The sequence below is a fragment of the Heteronotia binoei genome, chromosome 21 (assembly GCF_032191835.1).
Source record: "Heteronotia binoei isolate CCM8104 ecotype False Entrance Well chromosome 21, APGP_CSIRO_Hbin_v1, whole genome shotgun sequence".
Taxonomy (NCBI): Eukaryota; Metazoa; Chordata; class Lepidosauria; order Squamata; family Gekkonidae; genus Heteronotia; species Heteronotia binoei.
In genome coordinates this window covers 68,960,540-68,976,899 of record NC_083243.1, presented here as the reverse complement: position 1 = coordinate 68,976,899, position 16,360 = coordinate 68,960,540, and the positions used below count along the sequence as shown (strand labels likewise).

General features: G+C 46.5%; 1 protein-coding gene across 2 annotated transcripts in view; it reads left to right on the top strand.

The window, feature by feature from the left end:
• Positions 1-16,360, top strand: part of AQR (aquarius intron-binding spliceosomal factor) — an 83,801-nt gene that overhangs the window by 45,065 nt on the left and 22,376 nt on the right. For both annotated transcript variants that reach the window (XM_060261209.1, XM_060261210.1), the window contains exons 23-26: positions 7,525-7,635; positions 9,397-9,506; positions 12,071-12,206; positions 13,394-13,603. In XM_060261209.1, coding sequence (XP_060117192.1) covers positions 7,525-7,635; positions 9,397-9,506; positions 12,071-12,206; positions 13,394-13,603 — 567 coding nt within the window. The remainder of the gene's footprint in view (positions 1-7,524; positions 7,636-9,396; positions 9,507-12,070; positions 12,207-13,393; positions 13,604-16,360) is intronic.

The following is a 16,360-nucleotide window of genomic DNA, read 5'->3' as shown; positions in this document are numbered from 1 at the left end:
AGGTGAAATCTAAAGAGAGGCGGAAGAAGAGATCATCCCGCATTCCTTTCCCTTCTCATGACCCTTCGACATCGATGTCGACCGCTCCACTGAGGAAGATCTTGGTGTCCCCACATAGTAGCCCTTCGGTGTCGAGAGGCAGTGCTTCGCAGCAGTTGCATCTATCGGCATTGGAGCAAGAGATCGACCTCACGCGGCGCTCCCATTCTTCGGGTTCGAAGCGTCACAGTGAGAGCGACTCTGTCTTGGAGGTGGAGGTGTTGGCACCGATGGAGCTGTTGGCACCACTGGATCAGGCAAGAGGTCGGAGAGAGCTGGAACCGACCACCGTAGCTTGCCGCTTCCCACTGCTTCCACCGTGGGAGCAGCGCCAGTGGCCTCCCTACGCCTATTCATACCCGCCATACCAGTAGTACCCCCCTCGGGAGTTTGCAGCCTGGGACCAGCAATCTGAGGCATCCATATGTCGAGGCTTTCCCAGCACTCTAGGCGGCACCCCTCGGCATCGATGTCCGTCCTGCCTGAAAGACGCGGTGTGGTGGTGGAGGAAGTCCAGCCTAGGTCGTCGGTGTTGATCCGGTCACCTGTAAGAGTCAACGCCGGTACTCTCGGAACATTCTTTGAGGAGAGAGTCTTCATCGTCGGACTCCGAGGTCAGTACCGACGATCCAGACAGGGCTTTGGAACCTTCGCCAGTGTCTCATACCGCTGAGGATCTTCCCATTTCACCATCGGAGGATTTAAAGTCGTATGGGGACCTGGTGAAGAGGATGGCACTCTCCCCCTCTCTCCCGGTGACACAACTGCAACTCGTTGTAGACGACACCCTATTCGACATCATGCAGCGGGATACGTCTACAGCGGTTGCCCTGCCTGTTACAAAGGTCATCTTACAGGCAGTGAAGGAGCCCTGGGCGAAGCCTGCTTCTACACCTGTGTCATCAAAAAGGTTGGACCACATGTACCGCGTCCAAGAGGCTGGTGCAGAATTTCTCTTCACTTATCTAAAGCCCAATTCGGTCGTCGTATCCTCCTCGTCGAAAACCCACAAGATGCACTCCTCTCCACCAGACAAGGAGGGAAAGAAGTTGGACAATGTCGGGAGGAAGTTTTACTCTGCTGGGGCGCTGGGAGTAAAGGTATCCAACTATGCTGCGTGCATGGCTAGATACCAATACTCAGTGTGGGAACAACTTACCCTCCTCTTGTCTTCTCTGAGTGAGGAGAAGAGGTCTGCTGCAAAGAAGTTGCAGAAGGAAGGCTTTGCTGTAGCCAAACAACAACTGGCTGCAGCAAAGCATATGGTGGACGTCTCAGCAAGAACCATCACTTCTGCTGTCTGCCTCTGCCGCCACTCCTGGCTCAGGTCAACGGCCTTCCAACAGGACACCAGGGCCTTCGTTGAAGATCTGCCCTTCAAGGGCGAAGGCCTCTTCAACTCGACCACCGACAATGCTCTTCAGGAAATGGATAAGAGCATAAAGACTTCCAGGAACCTGGGTGTCCCGACGTCTTTCAGAGCTGCTAAAACAAAACAGTGGCACAAACCCTGGGCCAAGAAACAATATCAAGTTTTCCCCGGAACAGCAATGGAGACCTCACTCTGCCCAACCTGAGAGTAGGTCCCCATACAGGGGGAACAATCGAAACCGCTACACTTCTGCACAGACCACCGGCAAGTCCAAGGGCGCTCGCCCTCCAAAGCAGGGCCTTTGAGTTTCTGGTAGCATGCGTCACCATCCCCACTTCTTCTTCGTCTATCCGTCTCTGCCCATCCCTGTCGGCCTGGGAGTCCATCTCTATGGACAGGTGGGCGCTTTCCATCATCGCGGAAGGCTACAAAATAGATTTTGCTCAGATTCCGAACCAATCACAGCCTCTTCCACAGCCCGAACCACAGCCCCTTCCCCACCTCTGCTGGCGGAGGTGAGCAACCTCCTACAGAAACAAGCTATAGAACGGGTCCCGGTGGAGGCCAGGATGGGAGGCTTCTACTCTCGTTACTTCCTGGTTCCCAAGCGGGACGGGGGTTTGAGACCAATCATGGACCTTCGGAATCTGAACAAGTTTATTCTGTACCAGAAGTTCAGAATGTCCACTCTGCAAACAATTCTGCCCCTCATCAACCAAGGGGACTGGATGGCAACGCTGGACCTCAAGGATGCCTACTTCCACATCAGCATCCATCCTGCATTCAGACGTTTCCTTCAGTTTGCAGTAGGTTCTCAACATTTCCATTTCAAGGCCCTTCCTTTCAGCCTGTCCACTGCACCTCGGGTGTTCACAAAGAGGATGAGCGTTGTGGCTGCCCACCTCCAGCTTCAAGGGATGGTCATCTTTCCATACATCGACAATTGGCTCATGGCGGAGTCTAAGGAAAGTTTGTCAAACCATATTGCCACCACTCTTTGTCTTCTTCACACCTTGGGTCTGTAGGTCGGTTTGGGGAAATCACACCTTACTCCATCACGGACAGTTCAGTTCATAGGGGCTTTGCTGGATACAAACCTTCATCGCGCTTTCCTGCCTCAGCAGAGAGCGATGGACATTATCAACCTTGTCGAACTTCTGCAGAGTCGAAAGTGGGGCACGGCGCAGCAACTGCAGCGAATGCTGGGGCTGATGGCAGCGACTACAAGCGGCGACTACAAGCATGCTGAGGATGAAAGCGTACAACTTTGGTTTCTTCGTCAGTTTCAACCGTTAAGGGACTCACCTTGAAAGAGGTTTGTAATTCCACCTGTGACACTTCAAACACTGCAGTGGTGGAAATCAAAGGACAATATTTGTCAGGGAGCTCCCTTCCACCTGCCTGTACCAACAGATGTGTCTTTATGGGGTTGGGGGGCCCACATGGACGCTCTGTGTGTGGGGGGCCCTTGGCCTTTGGAATTGACTCATTGCCATATAAATTACCTGGAACTACTGGCAATTCATTTTGCTCTTTGATCCTTCCGCCCCATGGTGGCGGGGAAGGTTGTTGCTCTGCTTACGGACAATACCACTGCCCTGTGTTACATCAACAGACAGGGAGGGACAGTTTCTCAACGGCTCTGTGCACTGGCACTGGAACTGTGGTCGGAGTGCCTGACCACGACATCTTTGTGAAGGCCGCGCATCTCCCAGGGTGCTTAATCGAAGGAAAGTTTGTCAAATCAATCAGTCGAAGGAAAGTTTGCCAAACTACCACTCTTCGTCTTCTTCACACCTTGGGTCTGCAGGTCAATTTGGAGACTCCCTTAGCAGGTATGCGGCTTCCCCACACGAGTAGGAGATACAGTGGCGCTTCCTTCAACCTGTGTTTCAGCTCTGGGGATATCCTCAGATGGACGTCTTTACCACAGCTGAGAACTGGAAGTGTCCTCAGTTCTGCTCCAGAGGGGGCTTGGATCCAGAGTCATTGGGAGACGGTCTGCTGTTCCCGTGGGAAGGTCGGTTCCTATATCTGTTCCCACCTCTGCCACTATTGACAAGGGTGGTAACCAGATCGCAAGAGAGAGACCATGCTGCATCCTGGAGACTCCCTGGTGGCCTCGGCAGAACTGGTTCCCAATCTTGCTCCAACTGGCGAGGGGGGTCTTCTACCAGTTTCCGGCAGAACCGAATCTTCTGTCAGCTCAGGATGGTCATGTATTCCATCACAACGTGCCCCAACTGAAGTTGACAGCATGGTTCATCGACCCTGTGAGTTCTCCAGCAGAGTCAAACATGTTTTCCTAAATAGCAGGAAGCTGTCTACCTGCGCTTCTTATGATAGGAAGTGGCGGAAGTTTCTTCAGTTTTTAGTTGATCCTAGAGTTTCGCCCCAGAGGGTGGGGCTGCCGGTTATTTTTGAGTTTTTGTTGTCTCTGGTGGATACTGGCCTTGTTTTTTCCTCCATTAAAGTTTATTTGGCGGCAATATCTGCATTCCATGAACTATTGGAGGGGCATTCAGTTTTTGCACACCCTCATTCTAAGAGATTTTTGAAGGGTTTGCTTAGGCTTCATCCTCCTTCGAGATCACCCCCACAGTTGTGGGATTTGACTCTAGTGTTGGACAGGCTGACTGTGTCCTTTTGAGCCGATGGCCACATGCTCCTTACAGCTCCTATCTTGGAAGACTGCCTTTTTGGTAGCCATCACATCAGCACGCCGTGCAGGGGAACTCATGGCTATGCGTTGTGACTACCCATATTTAGCTTTTCAGGAGTCTGGAGTGTCCTTAGCTCCTGATATTTCCTTTCTCCCCAAGGTGGTTTCTCAGTTCCACCTAACTTAGAAGTTTGGTTGCCCACGTTTTATCCTACACCTTCCTCGGATGAGGAGCGTAGGTTGCATGCTTTAGATGTTAAGCGTGCCTTATTGTTTTATTTGAATCGCTCCAAGAGTTTTCGTAAGGACCAGCATCTTTTTGTTTCTTATGCTGTTCCTAAGTTAGGTTCCAGAATCTCGTCTCAACGGTTTTCAAAATGGCTCACTGAGACTATTAAACTGTGTTATTTGTTGGCTAAGAAGCCGTTACCTGGGCCTATTCGCGGACACTCTACAAGAGCGATGGCGACGTCGGTGGCATTCCTGAAAGGCGTTTCCCTGACGGAGATTTGCAAGGCTGCCACCTGGTCCTCTCCGCATGCCTTTATGAAGCACTACGTGCTGGACATGCATGCTCAACAGAGGACTCGTCTGGGAGCTGCGGTGCTGCAAGCTGTCACTTCTGGTTGACCATCTTCCCGCCTCCAGGTATGTCTTGCTTGCTAATCTCCCATGAGTGTGAAGCACAGAGACCACGAAGAAGATAGACAGGTTGCTTACCTGTAACTGTAGATCTTCGAGTGGTCATCTGTGCATTCACACTACCCGCCCTCCTTCCCCACAGCTGACGATCTCCCTCTGGTAGAGGCTTCCAGCGGTCAGGAAGGAACTGGTGGGATCCTCACGCTGGCACCGGCGACCATGCACACTGGGATGCCTGCGCATGCCCATTGGTGCCAAGCACGAAAAAATCCCGGGCTTTTTAGGTACCGATTCGAGGATCAGTGCAGGCGCTCTATCCCATGAGTGTGAATGCACAGATGACCACTCGAAGATCTACAGTTACAGGTAAGCAACCTGTCTTTCTTCCCTTTTTGATGTTTAAGGCCAGCATTTCTAATACAAGGCCTTACCCTTTGAACTGGCATCATCACTGAGGTTGTTTACCAAGGTCCTAGTTGCTCTAATAGCCTACCTACGGCCTGGATGATACCCTCTGCAGAGCCAAGGAAGCATATGAATTGAGCAAGGATGCTAATGCAGTCTGTTCAGGCACACTGCTGCCTGATCAATGTAAAAAAAACCTTGAGCAAATTGCCATTTGAGCCTTTCAGATTGTCAGAATCTAAAGTTTCCTTTTTGGAAGATGTCTTTTCTCTTGCAGAGATGACTTCTCCAAGAAGGATTTCTGAATTAGGGGCTTTATTGGCCGAGAAGGACCTGTGTATATCTCACAAGGTCTTGGTGGTATGCAGAACAGATTTTTACTTTGGGGCAAAGGTATTTCCCCCTAATGTTTACCAGGAGTTGGCTCTATTGTTCTTTTGTCCTACACCATTTTATCTCCAAGAGATTGTTAGGCACAAATTATATGTGTGCAGGGCTCCATGCATTGGCTTTAGTAGGACGCTGCAGATTAGGCTAAAGGAGAGTCAGTTTGGTGTTAAGAGCCAGTTTGGTGTAGTGGTTAAGTGCTTCGACTCTTATCTGGGAGAACCGGGTTTGATTCCCCACTCCTCCCCTTGCACCTGCTGAGATAGCCTTGGGTCAGCCATAGCTTTCATAGAAGCTGTCCTTGAACGGGCAGCTGCTGTAAAAAGCACTCTCAGCCCCACCTACCTCACAGGGTGTTTGTTGTGGTGGTGGTGGGGGGAGGTAGAGGAGATTGTGACCACTCTGAGATTCAGAGTATAGGGCGGGATATAAATCCCCCCCAAAAATCTTCTTCTGTGTCTCACAGCTCACAGTCTCTAGGTTAAAAGGTCTGAAAATCTAGCTCTCAAAATCTTTTAATAATCCCTGGGCCAAGAGAGGCTAGATTGAAGACAACCAGGGAGCAAGCCTTTTCAGCAATGGCCCCTCGATGGTGGAATCAACTTCCAGAGATGGTGCGTGCCCTTCGGGACCTGAACCAGTTCCGCAGGGCTTGCAAAACATTTCTTTTTCAGCTTGCTTTTAAGACAGAACCTGGCTAAACTGACCTGTAGCCATCTAGCCATCTTATGTATGATTGTGACTTATAGCATCTTATAGCACCTGTTTTATCTATTTTATCTATTTAATTTATGTAACTGAATTGTATTTAAAATTGTTATTTACATTGTTTTATTCAAATCATGGTATTCCATGTCTGTGAGCCGCCCTGGGCCCGCCTTTGGCGGGGGAGGGCGGGATACAAAAATAATGTTATTATTATTATTATTATTAAAAATCCATCCATGTGTAAATCAAGTCATGTATTTGAAAAACATGATGTGAGACCTCCGAAAGCTGTTATGGCCCACTTCACCAGATCTGCTGCAACATCAGCGGTGTTTCTACTGTGGCTCTGGTGGAAGAAATCTGTAGAGCTGTAACCTGGCCCACTTTTTATACCTGTGTGAGACACTATAGATGGGACCAGTTAAAATCTGCAGAAGCTTCATTTGGTAGAAGAGTAGAACTGGATAGTGGTGGAATGGAATAAAAATGAGGATCCCATCCAGACTGTAGCTTGGGCATATAACTAGTCTGGATGACTTCACCCATGAAGGAGAATGAAACATTGGCGCTTACCTGAAGGTTTCTTCTGTTCAGTGGTGTGAAATCATCCATAACCCATTGCAAAAGAAAAAAGAAAGAAAGTCAGATACAAAATCCACGATGGAGCTGGACAATACTAAGAATTGGCTCAGACCTTGCTCTGAATCAATACAGTTTAGACAAATTTGCATAGCTCTGCCAGGAGCGATAGAAGGCATGACCTAACCACTTTGGATGACTTCACCCCACTGAAGAGAAGAAACTTTCAGGCCAGCTCCAATGTTTTGTTCTTCTACAAAAAGAAGCATCCGTCAATTGATGGAAAAAGCAAAAGCACAGGTCTTCACTGACTGGAGACCTCTGTTTTTTCTTGGTAGCAGAACCAGAATGAATCTCCAGTAATCATAGTGGTAGTTGTTTAGGTAAACATATGGTTTTTTTTTGTCACTAAAATTTTTGGAGATTCATCTTTAGATAAGAACCCTCTGCTCTTGAGTGCCGCTGTGCCAAATCACAGCAAACTAAGCCCAGATGACCAGTATCTAGTGAAGCCCCCACTGGGTCCTCTCACTTCTCTGCTTGCTAACTACATCTCTAGGCACACTTTCTGTTCTGCCCCCTAAATGCTTGCGCAAACACATAGACACACCCATTTGGCATACATGTACAAATTTAAAACTTATCACTCTTTTCTGCTTGATCAACTTTCATTTTCTTAGTACCTTTTCCATGTGAGTAGAATGACTATGTAATTTGTTTTTCTGTATAGGTAGTGGGGCCTCCTGGTACAGGTAAAACTGATGTGGCAGTACAGATAATATCCAATCTCTATCACAACTTCCCGGAGCAGAGGACTCTTATTGTTACTCATTCCAATCAGGTGAATGAACACAATGGCTTTTATTCCTTATTTCAGTGTTGAGACAAATGGTATGGCTTGCACATGGTCCACCAAGGGCCATGTTTTGTTGTCTTTAGTGTTTGGAATGGGAAGATTTTGACTCTCTTGTGTCTGAGCAGTACCTCAGCAGATGCTATGAGCAGAACTACCTATTAGTGTCACCACTGAGGCCACCTTTGCTGAGTCCTCCCATCATCAGACGTCACAGAATAATGACAGATGCATCGTTTACAGTGTAGAGAGTACAAATTTGAAATAGGTGTGCTGTTTTCCAGCAACAGCTCCATACTGAGCACATTGCATACTTCTGCCTTAAGTGGGAAAGTATCTAGTAGTGGGGCTCTGCCTGGACTTAACTGGTTAGCAAAAGGACTCGGAGATTTGCTAGCATCCTAGCTAGTAGCCATTAAGCAGCTCACAGATGGGGGGTGCAGTGGGGACAGCCCCAAGAGAGGCAGGACCACTCCTCAGCAACCGGGGTCATGGAGTTGCAGACAGCCTGGCAGGGGATAGGCTGGGGGTTGTCATTGTGGCAGCATTCTGGAAGGAGGCTGGCAGAGCCTCTTCTATTCGCCCACAGGTTTTCTGGGAGGCTAAGACCAGTCACAACAGGTGTATGGTCTCCTGCAGCCTATTTAAAGAGGACCTGTATGAAGGCTGAAGCAGATGGAGTTGACCTTGCTTGGCATTTATGAAAGAGGTGACAGAGAGGAGGAGGAGCTGGGTGACAGTAACCCCCTCCTCTCTCCTCTTATAAAGCCTTCCAGGAAATGAGGCAGTCACTGCTCTGAGGGCAAGAGTCATTTCCACAAAGCATCACAAAAAGGTAACATTTTGTGCCATCAGTGGTGCATTAGGGCAGAGTCTAGGCGCGTAGGGCTTCTCCCCATGATCAGGAATGTTGCTTTTTTAAATACTGCAGTTGTGTAAGGATGTTAGGTGGGACCGTCAGCTTCAGCCTCTTCCCTCTTTCGATTTCAATGCATTCAATGTGCTTTGAAGCAAAAAAAATAAAATGAACTACCCATTTGAAAAAGAGCTCCAGAATTTGGAGGACATTCTGGAATTACCCTTCTAGAATTAAGCCAGGATTTATTGCAAACACCACATCTATGTTGTTCAATTAAAAAATCATGCATGAGTGGGCATAGTTACTTTTGCTCATCCATCCCTCTTGAATTGTTTTTGTCCTATTATAGCATGATCACTGTTGAAACTAATTTAACTCCATGATTGTAGAAGGAGCTCTTGGGACTTGTAGTTTTGCAAGTTTTCATAGCTGTATTTCTGTTTTCTAATGGGGGTGGTAGAGAAGCTCCAGGTTTAGAGGCAAGATGCCTCTGAAGGCTAGTTCCTGGAGGCTAAATGCAAGGGAGGACCATTGCCCTAACACTCTGCTTTCTAGAAATATTGGTTGGCCACTATTTGAAACAGGATTTTTGGCTAGATTTAGCATGCTTCTTCTTATCTCATTCAAATTTGTTGCTTGATATTGTTTAGGTCCAGATTAGATAGAAATTATGTTCTTTAGGGAGAAAAAGTGGACACTTTGGTACCCCAAATCCTATTGAATCTGTGTCATGACTGCTTTGTTAGGCATGCTTTCTTTATGGCAGTTGAGCTCTCCATATTTCCAGTTCTTCCCAAAATAGGAATGAAATTTCTAGCATGCAGGATTTCCCAGTAATAGCATCGGAAATTCTAAAATCTACCCTTTCTGTTGTTCTTGTCAATCTTTAGGCCTTGAACCAGCTGTTTGAGAAAATCATGGCTCTAGACATTGATGAACGGCACCTCCTGCGTCTTGGTCATGGAGAAGAAGAACTGGAGACGGAGAAAGACTTCAGCAGGTGAACCATTCAGCTAATATAATCCATAAACTGTTCAAATGTTAAAACATATTTGAATGCAGAAAAATATGAAAGTGTTTCTTGTGGCTCTCCTGCTCACCCCTTCCCACTACAATCCTACATTCTTGTATATTCCCCCCTCCCCCCCACAAATGACATGGGTTGTGATGCAGTGGGCTCCATCCTGCAAGCAGAATAAATGAAAACTTGAAATTCTGTCTTTCCATCCTCACTGTGCACAAGCTGGATGTCTTTCACTTGGCATAAGTACACCTTTGGATCCAAGCCAGTATGTGTGTTTTTGAATCTGTCCTGTATTAATTGCAGAAAAAAGGTTGGTTGAGAAGATTCCTAATCTTAATTTCCACGTTGGTGATTTTTCTGTTATATGGAAGTTGGGTTTTTGGCTCTAGTGAAGGCCACCTCATTATGGATGACTGCAGCCTTTCCACAGCTGTACTAGTAATGGAATCAAAGTGGTGACTGATAGAATATCTATCATGAATCATAAGAAGAGAATACATAACCGAGAAGGAAATAAGATCTTGTTCAACAGAGACTTTGGAAAGTTAAATTCAACTCTTAACTGCACTAAAGAATTTCTTTGGTGTAACTTAGGGCATTTTTTTTCTTTCTTCCCCACATAAGGCATTTGATTTACTTAGGATTAGTGCTCTGGAAAGTTACAGACTTCCATTTCTGTGGGTTTTTAAAAGCACCCCTCTTTTTTTGTAGACTTAGCTATAAAAGAGTTGTTTCAGAGCTTAGATTTGAACACCTAAGATTTTTTTTAAAGGACTGCACTACAGGATGTTTCCCTTGCATCCACGCACCATATCAGACTTTACTCAAATACTTGAGTTTCAGAGATGGCTTGTCATTCCGTTCAGAAGACATCTGCTCAAGAAACAGAAGTCCTACATTTCCCAGAGTTATGACCCTGGTATCCTGATTCTTGAGAGGGCAGTAGCGCTACAGTTACAGAGTTTTCTGGAGGATGCTTCCGTCCTGGACCCCCATCAGTCTGGCTTTTGCCCAGGTCATGGGGTGGTGACAGTACTGATCGCCCTGGTGGATGATCTCCAGAGGCATCTGGACCGAGGCAGTTCAGCGATACTGATGTTGTTGGACCTGTCGGCTGCATTCGACACGGTAGACCATCAGTTGCTGATTCACCGCCTTGCTGACACAGGGATTCAGGGGTTGGCCTTACAATGACTCTCCTCTTTTCTCCGTGGTTGGGGACAAAGGGTGGTAATCGGGGGAGTCATCCCAGAGACACCCATTTAATTGTGGTGTGCCTCAGGGGACAGTTCTCTCCATGATGCTTTTTAACATCTATATGCACCCCCTTGCCCAGATTGCCAGGAGGTATGGGTTGGGTTGCCATCAGTACACTGATGACACCCAGCTCTATTTACTGATGGACGGCCGGTCTGCCTGTACCCCAGAAAATTTGGATCTGGCGCTGAAGGCCGTGGCAGGGTGGCTTAAACTGAGTTGACTGAAGCTGAATCGGACAAAGACAGAGGTCCGTTGCTTGAGCCACGGCAGCCCAGGAAGGGGAATCTCCCTACCAGCTTTTGATGGTGTGCCTCTTGCAATGGCACCCAAGGTCAGAAGCTTGGGGGTGCTTCGGAACCTTCATTGACAATGAAGGCCCAGATAGCAGCCACTGCCAAATCCACCTTTTTCCATCTTAGACGGGCAAGGCAGTTGGTCCCTTTCCTCAACCACGATGACCTGGCAACTGTGATCCATGCTATGGTCACCTCGAGATTGGATTACTGTAACACCCTTTATGTGGGGCTGCCCTTGTCTCAAATCCAGAGACTGCAGCTGGTGTAGACCGCAGCTGGTGCAGAATGCAGAGGCTAGGTTGTTATTGGGGCTCCTCACGTGGGAGCACATACAGCCTGGCCTGCAGGAACTGTGTTGGCTGCTGATAGTGTACCGGATTCGCTACAAGGTGCTGGTTATTACCTTTAAAGCCCTACATGGCCGAGGACCGTCTCTTCCCATATGTTTCCCAGAGGGTACTCAGATCAGGAACACAGAACCTGTTATCGATCCCTGGGCTGAGGGAGACAAGATTGAAGATCACTTGAGAGAGAACCTTCTCTATAGCAGCCCCCTATTGGTGGAACCAACTTCCAGAAGAAGCAAGAGCCTTGCGGGACCTTGTCCAGTTCTGCAAGCCTTGCAAGACAGCTTTATTTCAACTTGTTTTTAATCAACAGCCACATATGAGGATACTCAAGAAGACTGAACTGAAATGACTGGAATGTATTATTAGCACCAAATTGTTTAAAATGTTTTAATTGTTATATTGTTTAAGGTTTTAATTAATGTTTAATATTTGTACATGTTTTTACTATTGTGAGCCTCCCTGAGCCTGCTTCGGCGGGGAGGGTGGGATATAAATCCAATAAAATAAAATAAGTAAATTCTTGGATTCCGGCAGTTGCCGTTCTTCATATGGCCTTTTTTTGTAGCTCTAAAAATTTTTTCATTAGCAAAACTGACTTTAACCATATACCATCGCTGTATTAATTTCTTCTCAGGTATGGAAGAGTAAACTATGTTCTTGCCCGGAGGCTGGAACTTCTGCGAGAAGTTGGGCGACTGCAAGAGAGTTTGGGGGTTCCAGGCGATGTTTCCTACACTTGCGAAACAGCTGGCCACTTCTTCTTGTATCAAGTAAGAGAACAAATATTTTGGAAGGAACAGATGTAGCCACAATATATTATGGAAATGTTCTGGAAATCCGCACAAAGTTTTCAGAATTTGGGCTGAAGAACCAGTTATGTTTTTGCTTAAAAAATGCAGTGGCAGTTGAAGCTATAATTATGTTGTTTGTTTTGGGTTTTATTGTTTTAACTCTGCGTGTGATGAGTCATAATTAGACAGGCCAGTGTTCTTGCTTTTGTGTGATTATTGGCAAACAGTCTGAACTAGATTATCTTTCTGAGTTCTCTGCCTTGATTATATATTTCAGAGCAGTAACCCACCTTGAATTCTGAGATATATTCTTAAAAGGAAATAAAATATTTTACATACAGCTGCTGGAGAATCCTGAATATTTTACACCTCTTATAAAAACATTTGTTCAGTATATTTATAAATATGTTTATGAGATGTATTAATTGTTACAGAATAGAAATCTCTGTGCATAGGATGAGATCCAAAGAACCCAAAGTCCAATTGGAAAGAGCTTATGTGTAGGCATAGTGGAAAATGCTCCTTTCCTGCTGCATTCTCTTGCAACACATTGGATTCTGTTCCAAAGATTGCCCTGACCTTCAGGAATTGGGGGTTGGTGGAGATAGAGACAAGGAGGTGGAAAATCCCAAATGTGCATGTGGTACTCTGTTCATAGCCCACTGGATCATGCTTGTAAGGTTCTGCTAGGTATCGACAACAAATCCGAGCTTATGTGAATATGGTTAGGATTTATTAGTCAGATGCAACAGTTAACTTTCTGCTAGAAAGCCATTGTCCGGAATGACCCGATAGGCAAAGTGGTTACAATTATAAACAGTAAAAAGTGCGAGCTAACATAATTCCCCATCTCCTTAGTCCATTGGTTCCCATAGAGGTTGGTACGTCAAGCACGGAGCATCTTCTGAGGCTTCCCACCTCCAAGGTCACAGTTACATTCCTAGGCCAAATGGGCCCGTTACTCTAACAATTAGATAAGCAAGCTTCTTACAGCAATGATATATGTATAAAGGTCTCTGTCCTCCATTCCCCTCCTAAACCAACTTAACAATGTATGGTTACATGCAAGTACTAGAGAAATGAAACTTAACGTAGTTCAGAAGAAAGAAAGCGTGGCAGGCTCAACCTGACAATGCCCATATTTATTATGCTATGCTTCTTTTTAGGTAATGTCCCGCTGGGAAGAGTATATAAGCAAAGTGAAAGTTAAAGGTAGCAAGCCTCCTGATGTTGGGGATATCTCCAACTTTTTTCCTTTTTACCAGTATTTCGCAAATGCCCCTCAACCAATTTTTAAAGGAAGATCTTACAATGAAGACATGGAAATTGCTGAAGGGTGTTTTAGACATATCAAGAAAATATTCACCCAGCTTGAGGTAAGGTCTTAAGATAGCTGGAAATTATCTTGATGTTTATTTTTAATTCTGTTTTAAAATGTGATATGCAGTTTCAATTTTCTGTTAAAAGATGCATACCCAGCCATTTTATCAATTGATCTCCAGCCAGTTTACAATAGATGAAAATGATACAAGAAAGGTAGTTACAAGAAAGGTAGTTTCAATTGGAACATGGTTGCTGATGGTGGAGTGTCTGAAACAGGGGGTCAAATGTTCATCCTGCAGGCCAGAACCAGCCCATCCGGGGTTTCAATCAAGCCCGTGAAGCTCTTTTCTCCCCTCTCCCCCCTCCTGTCCTCACCCTTAGAAGCTCTGAGGGTGCCGAACTTCCCTTCTCTTTCTGCCTTGTCTTTGCTGGCTGCAGCAGGAAGCAACGCTGCAAAGAAAATGCAGAGTGGATTTTCCATTAAGGTCTCTGGGCACAATCCATTCCATGTTTGCGCTGCAATGTGTTTCAATGAAGTGGAGCTCAGTTTAACTTCCCAGCTTTCTTATGGCCAGCTGAAGTTTCATAGAGTTGTCTCCTTACCAGGCCCATAGCTACAAGGGGCCCTGGGGGCCCTAGCCCCCTGACTTGGGGCCCCTAACCAGCCTCCAGTGCCTCAGCTGCATCCTTCTCCATTCTGCCATCATCATACACCGCTGCTTCTGCTTGCTTAGGGGATGTGATCATACACAGTTGCTTCTGCTTGCTTAGGGGCCGGAAGAAATCTCTGACCCCTCAGCAAGCAGAAACAAGGGGTACTTTTAGCGCCCAGGACTGAAAGTTAAGCTCCACCGTGTTCTTGCTTAGGGGCTGGAAGAATTCTCTGATCTTTCAGCAAGCAGAATCAACAGGGCACTTTCAGAGCCCAGGACTGAAAGTTAAGCTCCACCTTGCTTCTGCTTGCTTAGGGGCTGGAAGAAATCTCTGACCCCCTCAGCAAGCAGAAACAAAGGAGGACTTTCGGAGCCCAGGACTGAAACTTAAGCTCCCTGTTGCTTCTGCTTGCTTAGGGGCTGGAAGAAATCTCTGACCCCTCAGCAAGCAGAAACAACGGGACACTTTCAACACCCAGGACTAAAAGTTAAGCTCCACGTTGGGCTGATGTTGGGCTAGAGGGCGCCTGCAAAAAGAGGCTGTTCTGGCCCTCAAGTGGGGCAGCGGGGGTAGGGGGCAGATGGCTCCATTGCAGACAGGGAGGGTAGGGTAGGCTGGCGCACACAAGTGGAGGTCCAGGCTGCAATCCGGGGCTGGGGATCAGTGGAGAGGTGATGTTCGCCTGCAGGGGTTTTCTGGCCTGGTCTCGCTGGCCACCCGAGCAAGGGTGGGAGCTGCGCTTGGGCAGTCTCGGCTCGTCCTCCAACAGGAAGAAATCCAAATTGGAGGTCTTGTAGCCCCAGAAGTCAATTGCGACTTGGAGGCGCCTTCCACCCCCCCCCCCTTGTCCCGCCGGGCTTGCCTAGCTGGATCATGCTACAGGTAAGGGCAGGAGACGGTGCGGCATGTATCTAAACCTCTGAGTGGCTCCCCACCAGAGCTGCTGGAAGAGGGGTGGAAAGGGATCACCTTGGGGCAGCTGTGGGGAGGGGGGAGGCTGTATGGCAGCGAGCTGGCAGCTTTCCTCCTCAGTGGTGGTAGGAGAGAAGGCCATGGAGGTTGGTGCCACTATGTGCCCCCTGAAAAAAAATCAGGGCCCCCCAATTCTTCAAATCCTGGCTACGGGGCTGCTCCTTTGAGCCAGGTTTGTCTCTGCTAAATGGACCTGAGAACTGGGGCCTAGTGAGTACTCTAACCTGGAAACCCACAGCCAAAGGGAGGTATTACACTGGCAAGCCATTGCCAATCAGAGTAGACCTTGGCGGGGGGGAGGAGAGAAACTTCCAATGCCCAGCCATTTCATGTTTTCCCAGGCTGAGAGCATTTTAGGTTTTAGTTTTAGTTCTAGTATTTTAACTTTAGTTCTAGTATTTTTAGTTTCTGCTGTGATCCTTGTGCTTTTTCTTTATGTTTTATTTTTTAAATTGCATTGCCAAATACCACTATTCCCCCACCTTTCCATTTTAAACAAAATGTTGTAAGAGTTTTAAGCATGTTTGTATTTTAAGTTAAAAATAATATCTTTAATTGTGTTTGCCTGTGTCCTTTATAAAATTTATATCTCTACTACCTGGCATTACATTTGATGACACACATGACCTGGTCCCACAAAGTCCCATTTATGTCAGATCCAGCCCTCCTAACAAATAATCTTAACACCCCTGTTCTAAAACAAAAGCTGAAAGCAAAGCCTCTCCCTGACTCTCTGGTATTTTAGCTGCTGTTACTACTGTGCTTTCTCAGCCCATGAGAAAATAGGCAGTCGAGGAAGCTGAACAGCATCAATGGCGACAGTCTCTGGTTGGTGGGAATTCTCATAAAGGCTATGTGCAATATGTACTACCAGACTATATGTACCAAATTTTCACACAGTTCAATTGACTTTTGCCAAGTTACTAATAAAAAGTATTTCGAGAACCTTCTATATATTTTATCCCAAATATAAATACAGTTATTAAAACAAGTGCAATATCTCTTTTTTGCAGATTCTGCAGGGAAATTCTTGTTCCAGAAATCAGTAAAAAGAGTGCATCACAAAATGGCTCTAGGTCTTTTTCTTTCCAATATATACTTCCTTTAACATTGAGATTTATTTTTTTTTCAAATAAAAAATACCACAAGAACAACAGTAACAGTAATATTTCACGTTCCTTAAA